Source organism: Triplophysa dalaica, chromosome 2 (assembly GCF_015846415.1).
Source record: "Triplophysa dalaica isolate WHDGS20190420 chromosome 2, ASM1584641v1, whole genome shotgun sequence".
NCBI lineage: Eukaryota > Metazoa > Chordata > Actinopteri > Cypriniformes > Nemacheilidae > Triplophysa > Triplophysa dalaica.
In genome coordinates, this window is record NC_079543.1 from 23,703,613 (window position 1) to 23,719,183 (window position 15,571).

The following is a 15,571-nucleotide window of genomic DNA, read 5'->3' on the forward strand; positions in this document are numbered from 1 at the left end:
TATGCTTTTCAGAATAAAGCAGAAATTAGTTTAAAATATTGATGAAATGATTTATATGAAACTGTGCCTTTAAGGATGAAAAGCAGCAAAAATGTCTAAAAGGCGCATTTCAGAAGTAGACACATTTTCGATAGTAGGCTATTTTGAAAAACTGAATAGGCATATTGTCCAAAAAATCTAATATTTATTCACAAAATGCGTGTTTTCAACAAATTTGTTTTAAAGAGCATTTTTAAAAACATCAAATATAATGTTCACAGAGAACTTTGAATAACTGTTTGAGTTCCGCTTCGGGGCGGCGGGCAACTGAACACTCGCTGACATTCCTCTCGCGCGGCGCACAGCAGCTGAGCGCGCGTGTCTGTCACCGGCGCCGCCGTCATGGCGACCGCGTAAACAAACGGCGCAAACTGTCAGCTCGAGCTAATGCCTCTGAGCGGGTGAAGTTTCAGGAGCTCGCGGAAAACTCACCTAGCACGCTGGCGTTGGGTCAAACGGGCCTGTGCCAGCTGTGTAAATCAAACAGGGCCCACAACAACTGGCCATCTCTTTCTGTGGAAGATTTAAGGCCTTTTATAAGGTCGAGGGTGTGAGAAAGTGGTTTATGATCAAGTAAAATTAGCCGGGAATTAAATAATAAACACCGTTATACAACCTGAGGAGAATTCACTCACGATTTATGGCAGGACAGCATGACGCTGAAGTATAAATCTTAGTAGGTTATATTAGAATTTAAGAGCACGATTTGTACTTTACTGACACTTTCACGTGTGTTTTTCACATAAAAAAATAACGTGTTAATGCAAGGAACTTTGTAATGATCATTTTCAAATGTTTATTGTTTATAATATGTGACCCTGTACCGCAGTCTTAAGGGTCAATTTTTCTAAATTGAGATTTTTACATCATCTGAACGCTAAAGAAATAACCTTTCTATTGATACATGGTTTGTAAGGATAGGACACTATCTGGCGGAGCAACAACTGTTTGCAAAGCTGGAGAAATAAAAAGGAAAATATTGAGAAAATCACATTTGAAGTTGTTGTATGAGGCACTGTAGCAGGCCATCCACTCGCAAAAAGAAAGTTTTTATACATTTACGGTAGGAATTTATAAAATATCTGCACAGAACATGATCTTTACTTCATATTCTAATGATTTTTGGCAAAAAGAAAAATCTGTAATTTTTCCTCTCACAATTTACTAAAAATGTCCCCCTGGTACTTAAAGCTGGTTTTGTTGTCCAGGGTCACATATGTTGTTAGGCTATCCTTTGTTCAAAATTAGTTTATTGTGCAAAATCCAACCTATAGGACGTTTCGAGATTAACATCAACTGCATTGTTCAGTGTTTGTTCATATCAACTAATGTAGTTAGTAAACAAATGTAACTTTTTTAATGTTACTAAATATGACTTTTGTTCTCTCGAGGATGTTTTAAGCACACATTCAGTGCAATTCAACGTAACAGAATAAAACGAATGTCTCAAAGAACTATTTTTGGTCCATCCTCAAGATGTATTAGAAAGAGCATCCAGTTAACACTCTCATAAAATTCTCGACCAGGACATTCACACATGCTGATCATTCTCACCACCTTTAAATGGCCAGCAGATTCCTTAAAGGAAAAGTTCATCTCAAAATTGTGTAATTTTTTTACGTTCAACATCTTTTAAGACCTCCCATATAGAGGAGAATACATTGATTAAAGTCGTTATTTTTATCCACTATGAGCGGATGGACCAATTTAACAATGTCTATGAGGTCTAGGAGGAGGCCTTGAAATCTCTCGGATGTCATCTTAATGATCTTTATTTGTGTTTTCCGAAGATGACGGGAGGTCTTAAAACATGTTGAATGTCATGAGGGTGAGGAAACAATAACATAAATTTTATTTTGAGATTAACTTTTCCTTTAAAGCCTACTGCTATACAACATCACTGGAAAACAGACGGGCAATGAGGTACATGTTGCACTGCATGCAAGTATTTAAAGGCAGTGGACATCTTTAACAATAATTCTAGAGCTCTTTGATGATATTGTGATTATTTCGCAGAAAAATGCTCTGCACATGCATTTATGAGATCTATCAATAAATGCTATAAATGTATTGCCTGCTTCATTCAAGGTAACCACAACATATCTCTTATACCCATTCAAAATGTAAATGCATAAACTATTATTGGCACCCTTGGTAAATATGAGCAAAGAAGGTTGTAAAAATAAATCTGCATTGTTTCTCCTTTTTATCTTTTCATCTTTTTGAAAAATCTACAATATTCCAACATTTCATTAAAGTAAAACCATTTGAAGTGGGGGGGGGATATAACATTATGAAATAAATGATTTTCCCTCATACACCCTAGTCACAATTATTGGCACCCTTAGAAATTCTTATGGGTAAAATATCTGCTAAGTATATTCTCATCGATATTTACAATTTCTTAGCACACCAAGGTGACTAGAAACAGGATGTTGTCCAGTCATCACTTGTTGCCCAGGAGAATAAATATCAGTAATACAAACCCCAAGGACTGGGTTCTATGGCCATATGAAATGAAAAAGAGTTTTTTTGGCAGCAATAACACAAGATAGGTTGGTGCAAACAGGGATAAAAATGGCCCATGACCACATTGCTGTCAACCTATTTGTTAAGATACATAGCATCATGTTTTATATTAATTACCATCAAATAAAAAAATAACAATCTGACTTGCTCTGCTTAAAATATTATAATGGGTCACGATCAGATCTTCATTCAGCACACTGGTTCGATAAACATCAAAATCAACAAAAAATGTGTCACTGAGAGCAAAGTCAAGATCCTGCAACATCCCAGTTCCCTGGTCTGAACACTGTGAGTGTGATGAACTGAAGATAAGAGGGCACCAACATCTGAAGGATCTTAAATGATTCTGTAAGAAGGAATGGACTCGGGTTGACTTGCCATATATTATCAGACACAAAATAAAAGATTCAGAGCTTTCTTTCATGCAAATGCAGGTTGGAGAAAGTTTTAAATAAAAGGGTCTCAATAATTAGGACCAGGGTGTATTAGAGAAAAAAATATTTTTCATAATGTGATATTCCCTACAAACTTCAAATTGTTTTTGAAATGTTGGATATTGTAGATTTTTTAAATAAAAGATCACAAGGTGAAATAATATGTATTAATTTTTACAGCCTTCTTTGCTCATATTTTCCAAGGGTGCCAATAATAGTGGAGGTCATTGTATGCAAATATTTTGTTTCAAATAAGTATCATAATATATTTTTATAATTTATAAGATTTATGAAGCAGGCTTTTAAATTTAAAAATAGTTAATGAATATGATGTGCTTAATGTGTTAGAGGACAGATAGCCTAATGCTGACCTGCAAAAAAGTCTTGTTACGTGTTACTTGTTATGCCTATGTACAAGCTCTCTACAGTGGGGGGTAGGGCGTATTATATTTTAGGCCCAAAACTATGGAATAGGCTGCACCATAATCTTTGTGCTGTCCGTAGTCTCTAGACCTTCAAATCACAACTTAAAATTCACTTATTCACTACTTTCTCTAACACACACGTTCCATTTTTCTCAATGTTTCATCTACAGTATATGTTAACTGACCATTTTTGATGTAATTGAATGTCTTTATCTATTTGTGTGATCTATTGCATGTCAATTATTTCATATTTGTCTTGACCTTCTCTGTATGAATGTGACCTGTTTTTGTGATTTGTTGTTGTCAATTATCTGTGGATATGACTTTTTTGTCTGTATGAATGTTCCTTTTTGAAAGGCGTCCTTGGGTTCTTGAAAGGCGCTATATAAATAAAACATATTATTATTTATTATTATTATAAATATAAACTCCCATTCAAATGTTTAGGATCCCTTGGCTGAAATGTTTCTCATGATTTTAAAAACCTTATAAATATTATAATTTACATTATAATTGTTTGTTAGTTATTTCGACAAAATAAAAAGTTATTTTAGAACAAAAACAAATACGGTATAGTACATAAAATGCTAAATAATAATAATAGACTAATAATAATAATGTAAATGTAAAAATACATCTGAAATCTATTTTGGGATGTATTTTCCATAGTTAAACTTATGTTACTATTCACAATTTTTACCATTATTGTAAAATATATGAAAAATTATAAAATAATGAAGTGGGTGCGTGTCTTTGTTGTTTTCATATGAGATTAAAGCCAAGCGTCTGCACTTTATGGAACAATGATTAGAACATTTACTCTACAATAGATATCTGTCAACACTGTCAAAAATAACAATGCATTTGTTTCAGAAGTGGTACATAGACTGGCCTGCAGATCCATATACCTTTAATGTAAGATCAATGTAACAAAAAGAAAATTGCACAGGGAGGGACAACACAAGAGTGAAATGGTAAAAAGCAAAAAAAAAGAGGAAAGCAAAAACTGTGGATGCAAATATGATGATAGCTACATAACCATATTGCAAACTGAGACAATTGGCAACATAGAGACCATTTTGAAATACATAAGTGCTTCACTCTAATAAGCATAATTATCATTTTCCACTGACAATGTATAAAACTACCAATCGACCCATCAATAATAGTCGATTCTCATCACTCTAATATGAAACATACACACCTCATGTGCCGTTCTCACACACACATACACACACAGAGCATCTGTTGCTCAATACATTTCCCACTCTTCCACACACACTGCGTTTTCTTCAGTCAGAACTTGCCGCTTTCTACAGGTAGTTAAAAAGGGTCCATAAAAATGTAACAATAAAAACACTTTATACTTCAACGAGCAGCCTTAATTATGCAGTGCCTTGAGATGCCCGAACAGGCATCCAAGTTATCTTAAAGCATCTAGATTATAGCCGAGCACATGGACATGTTACAGAAGTCTGTTAAAACAGCTTCAGTTTGTTTCAGTTATTCGCACATTCCAAAAGTCACAGATCAGTAGGCAACACCAGGTTGAACACAGGAATTGATGAACACAGATGTGGGAAACTGTGAAACATGTCTGAGGAATATGTTTTGAGGTGGAAGGGAGAAGAATGGATTCCACCAAACAAAGACCATCCTGAGAAGAAGACAGAGAGAATAAAGACTCATCAGAGAAACAATATTAAATCAAGAATCAATACTCTTTAAATAAACTGCTTTACTTACACAATAAATGTTAGGACATGAACTATTAAAATTATTTATTTAGCAGAACAAAGAAACACTGATTGTCAAAACATCAGTTTAAATGTGGTTACTCTGGTGTGTGAACTTGTCAAGGGAAACTACATGACTAAGTAACTATTTGTTTAAGTAAAACTCACTATTTAACCAATTGGTAAAAGCAGAACGGGCTCTATGCATGCGTGACTTCCGCGTTTCACAGGAAGAACCCTAGGCAGTTTCCAGTTGGAGAGACTTAAATGGGAAACTGAGGAAATAGTTATATTTAGCAGATGCTGTACAATGCGGGTAACCGCAGTGGTATATAGAAGTGGCGTTCTACCGTATTTGAATGTTATAACGACATGTTAACTTTGAGAAACTTATGAAACTTATGACTTCCAACTCCCCTTTTGGACCTCCATTGTGTAGCTTCATACTGAATTTGATATATCAAGCACTTGCTACTCAAATGGCATGAGAAATTGAACTGGCGGGCCAAAAAGCAACACAAGTCTCTATTTAATTGCAATGTCATGACGCAGGAGACTGACGGGAATGCTAATGTGTTTGTACAGCGAATTCCAAATATGCCGTTAACGATCATTCTGCTTTCATTCGCCGATACTAATTCAACACAGTATCTGTAAAGTTCACATACGAAGGTTCTTCTCACCCTCATCTCTCTATAAAAAGGCTTGACCCTCGCTGGTCCTCTGATCGGCCCCAGCAGCTGTCACCCTCCTGCCTCAGCACAACAAATACTTCACCCGCCTACTGACCTTTCCACACACACAGACATGCGCCTACACGCGTTCCGGCTCACATTTACACATGCATACTGTCAAGTGCCGGCGATAGTGGCCAAACTCTGGTATTCTTTGAGATTTTGTTCATGCATTTTTAAAATATGATGAGCAATTAAAATATGACTTCTTCACAGAGGAATATTAGCATTAGCATCTTCATTTGAATTTTGGCTGTTTAAGATATAGAAAAAGTTCAGGATAACGTTTTTTTTAGTTTTTTGGTCAGAAAGTGTTAAACAATTATGCCAACCCAACCCCTGATAAAATAACATTTCTAACATTTCTATTACTTAATTCCTCATATAAAGTGTCTTCATGTGTCTTCTCCGGTCACTGTCACCTTTAGCTTGCTCGCTGCCGATTGTAAGACACTATTTTTATTAGGAAAGATTTCAATTAGTGAAGAGTGCTATACATAAAATGTTTTGAGCTCCAAATGCATTTCTGATGGGTATTAAAATGTTAATAAAGACATACTAAAATAACTACATAAAACCTTCTCCCTTATGATCTGATTTCATTCGCACTCACATTGATAAACTCATACACAAGAACATAGCACAGAATGCCTCTAATTTCAAAGGGTAAAGCACTGTTTCACACAATATTTTAACGATACACTAACAAACACACAACAATAAAGATACACAAACATTAAACCGCACCGATTTCAGTCCTGTTTACCATCTACATACTGTGTACTTATTACAGTCAATTTAATAACTGGGTAATAACCCTAAACCTAAATTTCTTAGGTAAGTACACTTTAACACTATAGGTAAACGTATAGTAAAATAGAGTGCAACCCAAATTTCTTTTGAATATTCATACTTGCATGTCTGATGGAACATCTTTAGATTTGTAACTGCTTAAAAATAATGTTATGCAACCTTTCCTGTTAGGCCCCGAGTTTAGATTTAACGGAAATCACTTGAAATGATTTGACACATAAAATTATATAATTTCACTGTAACACAAAATATAAAACTAAGTATCATCTGCAAAGCAAATCAACAGTCTTTTAAGGTCTAAGGTCATTTTAGTCAATTTATGAAGTCAGTTCCCTCAACAGTAAGTTCACCAGCACAGTAAGCACAGACATACAGTCGTGAAAACATTATGGGACCGTTTTCAAATTCTTTGAAGTTTTCTTAACTTATTTGTGTATAGGTAAAAAATTCTATGAACTATTATAAATATTACTCCCACAATTCAAATAAAAATATTGTTTCTTTTTGCAGAAAATGAAAACTGGAGAAACAGGTCAAAATAACAAAAAAATATGCTCAATTTTATCAGACCTCAATTACTGCAAAGAAAATGAGTCAATATTCCCTTTTCAGCAACACAACAGTAATATTTCTACATGCATATAGAAATAGTTAAAAAAAATTTTATCACCTCGATTTTATCACAGTTTTTATGTGTCCTGTCATGCTGTCAGTATGTAACATTGCTGTTGAATGACTTTGTCATTCCTGAGGTTTGATTTTGTTGAAATTCAACAGAAATTACCACAATACATCTAGAAATATTGTTTAAATGAATATTAGGATTGGTCTCTTAATTTTTTCAACGCCTGTGTGATGTACTTATAGATGTTCCACTAACAGTTAAAAAACAAAAGCATTTTTTAATTAACTTATAATTTTGAATTATGAAACACAACTTGAATAATTACTGCAACTTTTCAAAGTCACCAAGTGAAAACACACATGCACACCATGCAGTAATCGCTTACGTTCACTTATCTACGTTCATCTATGTTCCACCACAAAGCTCATAGTTGTGCCATCAAAGGAGGGAGGTGCAACGATCCGGGCGCTTTGCTGTGACGTAATGCTAATAACAGGTTTGGTGCTGCTGGGTACTGCCATGCCAGGCTGGATCATACACAGGCTGCCTGTCTCCACAGTGTCGTCGCCCTCTGAGCAGGTGGAGGAGTGGGATTGAGTGTTGAGGTGCGGTTGAGTCGCCAACATGGTCGGCGGGTAAACCAGGTACGTGGGGGGATAAGCTGCCGGGCTGAGGGTGACCGGCGAGACCGATACGGGCACAGGTGCGAGCGAAAAAGGAATGTCCAAGTACTGACCACTCTCTGGATGGCAAAACCTCTGGGCGGCTGGCTGCATGGGTACAGGGGTGTCCACTAAGTAGTAATGTCCTGTGGTGGGGTCCAGCAGGAGTTTGCGCTGGACGTGAAGGGGAAGAGGATCTGCGGGCGGGGTGAGGCACAGTACCTGGGGTTGGGGGGCAGGTATGGCGGGCACGGCTGGGAGGGGAACAGCGTGGTGATATATTGTGGCAGTTTGAGTCTCTGGTGACCATGACTTCATAACTATAGGTGAGCGCTGCAGGGGCTGATGGGAAGGCTTTGGAGATTGGGGGAGTTTGGAATTTGAAGCTTTAACAGGTATGGTCAGGTAATTATCTGAGGAATATGAGGGCAGATGCTGCTGCTGCTCTAAAACAGAGTTCCTGTCCTCACTTCTTGCTTTTGAAGGACAGATTTTCAGTGTCAAAGGCGCTTTATGTGTGTAGTTCCTGCTAGAACATATTTGTTGAGTGCTCTCATTCGCCACAGTTATGTGGGCAGGTGGTTTGAGGCTACCTCCCACCCTAAACACTGCCCTTTGGGCAATTAATTCTTTCTGACTGTGAGAACTTGTTGGCATACACATTTTACCCTCATCAATCACACCACCAACACAAGAAGCTGTGGCCAAGTTCTCTGTGCGCAGCTTAGAGTTTGTCAATTTCTCATTATCCGCTCTTCCACATTCGTTATCGAAGTCCGTTTTGGTCGCGACCCCTTGCTCCTCTCTCGTGATTAATGACAGCACGTGACTGTCCGTGATCGGTCGTGGCGCTTGCGCTTTGCGCTTCCACTCGTTTCTGTCAAAAACATAAAGTTGCTCCATGGTTTTCACGGCTGCCTTTAACTTCTCGAGGGCTACTTGATTCGAGACTTTCGACTCTGGTTTCTTCTCGCAGCAATCTGATTTTTTGGCGTCGATTTTTAAACTGAACTCGTGCTGTTCCGTTAAAGGCTGCTTTGCGCACTGAGCTCTGGCCGGTGCGCGCGCGCCTTCGCATTTAGAAGCGCATTCAGAAGGGAGATTTGGAGACGTTCTTGCTGTTTCGGGCACAATCTCGCTCTCCTCTTTAGAGCTCATATTCACGGGATCGTACTTTGTGGCACTGTTCGTGTTCACAGACTGGCATTTTATGACCATTGGTGTAGGAAATGGCTTATTGTCAGGTGCTCTATGAATAGGTTTGCCATCTTCGCGTAACGTCCCTGGAACGTTTTCTAGCGCAACAAACCTATATGAGCTTTTAACCAATTTGCGCACGTCTCTGACTTGATGAATGGGCGTCTGGAACTTACATTTACTGTCTCTGATATCCCTCACCATAAAATGCGGAACTTTGTCAGGTATGTTCAGCAAATTAGTTTTAGACTCGTTTGTCGCCTTTTTAGGATTGACGCTGTACTTGATATTAGGGGTTAAAAGGTTGGCAATATTCAACCGATTGCCTTGATTTTCTTTGACACTGCGAATGCGTATTTTGATCTCGGGGGCTTTTTGGCACGGAGAGGTTTTGTCCGTGTCCTCAGGGCACTGAAGCTGGCCAGAGCTAAATTTTGCGCACCCTCCCCCGTCTGACTCCGCAACATCTCCATTCACTTTCAGATTATGTAATGAAAGCCCGACAGCTTCCTTCTCTTTAGGCATAAGCTGCGAGCTAGGGACATACAAGTGAGACATCTTAATCATCTTATTACTCTCGCCCTCAACACATTCGCTGCTTTCCAGCACGCGTTCAGTGGAAGTATTTGGCTGCGTATCCTCCAGTGCGCACTGAGGATCTCCTTCACCCTGCGCTTCAGATTCTTGCTCACCATCTTTCCAGGTTTTGAAAGCGCTTGTTTGACTGGGTGTCAGAGGAATGTGTGAGGCATCGCTTGGGTCTAATTTAGGAGCAATTCCTGGGTCACAGGGTGACTCGGTGAGTTCAGCAGGCTGGGAACGCATGGTCTCTGGTGGCTCAACATCTGAGACACAATATACAATGTCTGTTACGTCCTCGCGTTCCTCTTGAGAGTGTCCGGACTCAGTTTCTGAGTTTTCACTTTGTATCTCCTCTTTTTCTTTCTTCGCGTCCTGATCCTTATATTGAGGGCATAATGAAGGCACAGTGTGTGTGTCGCATATTTCGCCCCTTTCCATTTTGAGCTCTTGTTCAAACTGCATTTTCTTGGAGATGATGTTTTTTAAAAGACTGGAGGCGAAAATTGCTTTCTTGTGGGTATCTTCAAATGTTTCACTCGTTTCACGCACCTGACCTTCTGTCTCGCACCCCGGCTTGGCTGGCGCGATGCCCATAACTTCAGCTGTGGAACGTGACGCCATGGCATCTAGGTAGCGTTTCGCGCGCCTCTCGCGCGCAGGTATGCCTCCTCCGACATTGCAACTGAAGTTCAAGGTTTCTGTTAGTGTGATGGTTTCCTTACTTCCCGGTTTGCTCCTTATCTCTATTTTTTTAGACGACCCGGAGGACGCCTGTCGAGAGTTTAAGTTGTTTTTCAACGACAATATATTCGTTTGTGGGTTCGGGATATTAGTGTGAAGCACATCTTTATTGTTTTTATACTCAGCGCTGTGATTCCCCTCCATAACGGGCGTAGAGTTCCTCCGCGCCAGCATGTTCTGGTCAAGTCCCTGTGTCAAGTTGCTGTAATTTAAGTCGACGAATGCGGACCATTTGTTAATACTCAGGCTGTGTTCTGACATTGAGGACTCACTGGAGCTGCTCAGATGAATGGTATCAAAGTAAGGACACGCCAGACTCCGGAATGAACGGGCGGTAAGATTGCGCACCTCTTTATCAGCGTCATCCAGCTCGCTAACGGAACTTGACGCACCACTGGAATATTCGTTGATGTCTTTCACTCTAAGTTTGCTCGCTAGGTGTTGGCGACCGGGAGGGGGGATAAAGCACCGGTCATACAGGGTTTCGCTTTTGGAATCGGAACTTCTGAATGAATATTGACGTTCAGCTGCGCGTCTTGTGTGAAAGCGCACATTCTTCTGTTGTAAGACATTGACGTGCTCGTTGATGGCCCGAGAAGACGTTTTGATCGACAGGTGAATAGGTCCCGACGTATTTCGGCGGTCGTGTTGGGTCTTACCCACGCCCTCGTCCGAGCTGGCACATTTGTCGGATTCACAAAATTCACTTTCGGTGCTCACCAGCGCACCGGGGGCGCCAAGCTTCGCTGCGCGTAAAGAGGTCTGAACTTTATTGCTCTTCACCTTGCTTTGAATTCTCTTACGAGTGGTTTCGTCGCTCTCAAACGATGCGTAATCAACAAACGAATAAACCAGATTATCATCCTCGAAATCCCAGCAGGATCCGCGACCAACCTCGTAATCCACATCGTGATCCAGCTCCGTTAGCTGAATCTCGTGCGTCGTGATATAGTGCGACTCCACGTCCGCTGCGCTCGTGCTATCTTTCGATTCACAGCGACTGTTCAAGTACATATCCGTGTATTGCAACTCCTCCGTTTCATGTTTAGAATCTTCATTTTCTAGATCCGCGTCCTTTTTACTCTCATCTTCTGTAAACTCATCCTCTGAGGGGGCGCGTATCAGGGGGTCGCGCTCTCCAAAAAGTCTTTCCGCGTAGCACTTTTCAATGTCGGCGTTATTGAAGCACTCTTCTGGTAAAGTTTTCTCCACATTTTCGTTGTCCTCTCGCTCCACGGGGCTCTTAGTGGAGACGGACGCGTCGCCTTTGCATTTGAAAATGGCCAGCTGGTTCCCCTCGCCCGTGAAAGTGACTTTCACGGTCTTTGCGCTATCCGACTTCATGTCCGACGGATTACCGAGGTCTACGTAATTTGTTTCGTTGTGATCGCCATCGTTGCAATGGTCTTTCTTGTCAAAAAGCGGCTTTTTGAACGGTCCGGTGTCCTCTTTGCTCGCGATGGCCGTTTGAAGTGTCTCCATCTGCTCTTAACGGCGTCCCGCAGTGGTGTGACACCGGGCCGCAGTGCGGTGTGTGTGCTTGAGTTTACTTGTACTGTGAGCAAGGGGCAAGTGACAAGTGAGCGAAGGGGGAGAGAGGATAGTGGGAGGGTTGAGTGTGTGTGAGTGAGTGAGAGAGAGAGAGAGAGAGAGGCTGTGCCAGGTCAATAGACATCCACGAAGCGCCTTGCTTCTCATCTCCAGACGTCCATCAGGTGTCTGGTGACCGCCATTGGCACGAACCTATGGAGATCTATCACAGAATAATTGGTTCAATTACATTCTCTTATTGCTCTGTCATACCAAAGACAATGACGAACGAAATGGTTTATGTCTACACATGATCACGGTATTGCTGACATTTGAATTACAGCACGTATACAGGTATTATTAGAAATGATGTCATGTTTCACAAAGCTACTGCAAAACACAACTCTGAGGACAGGCCACAGGTCTATTGTGGGCAGCGCACAGAAACATTTGCTGTCAAGTGAATGTTATCAATGTCCGCCTCTGGCTCGCGACAGCTGCACACCCGTATTAGAGCGAATGCCTGCTGCCAACCTTACAGAAGGCCAGTTGGGCCTGGGCGAGAGACATGAGAACTACAATCCAACAAAGAAAGAACAACTGCAGAGGTGTGAGGGATATGGGTAACAGTCGAAAATCATACCACAAAAAGTAAACTAGTAAAGGTCAGATGTCAAGTGTCCTGTCTAGTACAGAATGATAAAATTGCAACATGAAAAACAAAATTTAAGGCACGATTTAAAAACTTAGAGTTAGTTTTAAAGACCGTTTAAAGCGACTTAAATTGTGTTTTTTGGGAATTCGATCTTTTAATTAAAATTTTAAACATTTTGTTATAACTCTTAATATAATAAATCCCTGGGTTGGTTTTATAAGTTTGAGTATAATATACATGGAGTGTATTAATGAAAATGCTAAATTTACAAAGATTCCAAAAACAACAGTTTGATTTACCTTATGGTACCTTTTTATGTTTTGTGCTTCATAATTGTTAAACTGCTCCATTACATATTAAGATGCCATGGAGTGTTTCTGTTTTCAGTGTAGTTACAAGTATATAAAAGGGTGCAACTTACCCCACTGAACAAAAATAAAGCCCCTTTTTTGTGGGCAACAGCAATAAAAATATGTTGAAATTAAAAGTTTTTTGTGTAAACTTTGAGGAGTGCAATTTGAGTATACAAATAGTAGAGAATCGTTTCATTTTTTATTGTTAATACCATTGAAAATTCCCCCAGTAACAGACTTAACAATCCACTTTATAACTAAATAATACATCTAGTCAATTAAAAAATTCCAATAAATAGAGCAGATGAATTGCTGCGCAATATTTAAGATGATTCGTTATATTTATAATAATTTTGTAAAATAATTTATGCTAAGTTGCCCTTACAGAGATGCAGCAAAAGAATTTGTTAAATAATTGAAAAGAAAAAAAGACAGTGTGTTTAGGAAAAAGCTTCACATGAGCCCAGTCATGCCGAGGGTTAATCTGTCACCCGGAGAGCAGTATGTAAGACACCTGCTGTTAGTATGTAAAGCATTCGTATATGGAGTAAATGAGCCAACCATATCTCATGCATTACAAAAGATGCGTCCACTTTGACACTTGTGTATCTAATGAACGCTGGTAGCGGTTCTGATTCGTCGTTTTCCCACCAGCTCTCACACGTGACAGAATTTTTGACGACCTCCACAAAGGTGATAAATTTAGGCTGCTATTTAAAATGTGGACGCCACGCACGCAAGCGCTTGGAGATCAGTTACTTGCAGAGGGCCATATAAAACAGCAGGTGGCAAATCATGAGTGCCATTAATCAAAGCACAGTGTGGCATGTCCTTATCTTTCTCTCTATGCTGGGCTTCAGTGGTCTTTCACCCTTACATTGACCCAAAGGGCAATTCAGGTAAGAGGACACGATTAGGCGAGTTTAAGAAAAACAAAGACAATATCTACACAAACTAACTTTTCTGAAGAAGGTAATTGTGTCTTATTAATGCCCCTATTTGCACAAATTGGCCACAAACAAAACTGAGATTCATAAATGTATGTATGTTGCCTGTAATTGTTGAAAAGGGGTGTAAAAAGTTTGACATTTTGAAAAATGGCTAAACAAAATTTTAGCTTAAGGGTTTATTCACTCAAAAACGAAAATTCTGTCATCATTTAATAACCCTCAGGTTGTCAAACCTATATAAATGTATTTGTTCTGTTAAACACAAAGAAAGATATTTGTAAGAATGTTAGCAATTTTCAGTTCTGTTACATCATCCACTGCCATAGTAGGAAAACAATATTAAGTCTTTTTTTGGTTCTGTTCAACACGAAGAAAGATATTTTGAATAATTTAGGAAAACAAACAGTTCTGGTGCAACTCTGACTACCATTTAATTTTACCTATGGCAGTCAATTATATCACAGAATTTAAAATTGCTAACATTCTTCCAAATATCTTTCTCTGTGTTTATCAGAAGAAAAGACATTTATAAAGGTATGAAATGACATGGGGCTGAGTAAATGATGACATTATTTTTGGGTGAACTATCACATTAATAGAATAGTCATTGCATTCTGTATTGCTTATGCCAAAATATGTAAAAAATGGAAATCATTAAAGGTTTTACAATTTTAACCCGAGCATTTGTTATATAAGAGGGAATCGTATTCATGCAAACATCATGCAGGTGGCGCTTGACCAGATAGAGGGAGCAAGCAATAAACAAACATGCCGTTAAAGATAGGTAGATATTGTGCCATCCCCGGAACAGTCACTATTTTTAAAAATGTTTCAGCTCATGTGAGAAAAACATAGTGTGTTTGTTCGTTTCATTTCTCCGAGGATTCCTTAGTGAGCAAGGCAGAGATCGACACTGGATTTGTGGAATGACTAAAATTAAAAAGCAGTGCTGTGCCTTCAATATTGGATCCGATAGGAATGGTGCAGCAATCTTATGCGAGTAAAACATTTTTGTACTATGTGTCACTATGCTTTGCATCGCTTGATGAGCCCTGAGCACTTCATTCGCACGAGATTACTATTAACTGGGGACCTCAGTCATTTGAAGTACTTGCAGAGGTCGTCTGTTATCTTAAGCTCATGCGAATCGCCATCTCTGTGAATTGGTGGGCTCATATATCATTGTAACGAGGTTCATTAAAAGGAAGGAAGGAGGCGGGAACCGGCAGACATTTAAATAAAGTTTTAATAACATAAACAAACAGAAACACGGAAGTAAAATGCCGGCAGCCACCTCACGGTCGACCGCCGGCCACAAGAACATAAATACAAAACATATCCGGGCCCGGTCCTCTCTCGTCAACAGTCCCGTCACTCGTCCTCTTATGCTCTCAATCTCCCGCGTGAGATCCGGGACCGGTGTGCCCACAGCTGATTCAAACTATCAATCACGCCACCGGCACCGCCTCAGGGCTCTCGTCACGTCTTCCTGACCACATACCCCCATAGCCCCTCGGGGTTCCTCCGAGACTGTACCTACTTCCCCCCCGGGGAGCCAGTCTCGGC

General features: G+C 39.7%; 1 protein-coding gene across 1 annotated transcript; it reads right to left on the reverse strand.

Annotated features, from left to right (window-relative positions):
• Nucleotides 1–4,381: 4,381 nt before the first annotated feature.
• Nucleotides 4,382–12,014, reverse strand: LOC130408211 (uncharacterized protein C4orf54-like). The gene is made up of 2 exons (XM_056731695.1): nt 7,721–12,014; nt 4,382–5,084 (listed from the first exon to the last, which is right to left on the reverse strand). The coding sequence occupies exon 1, from the start codon at nt 11,997–11,999 to the stop codon at nt 7,737–7,739; it is 4,263 nt and encodes a 1,420-aa protein (XP_056587673.1). The 5' UTR covers nt 12,000–12,014; the 3' UTR covers nt 4,382–5,084; nt 7,721–7,736.
• Between the last annotated feature and the right edge of the window lie 3,557 nt (nt 12,015–15,571).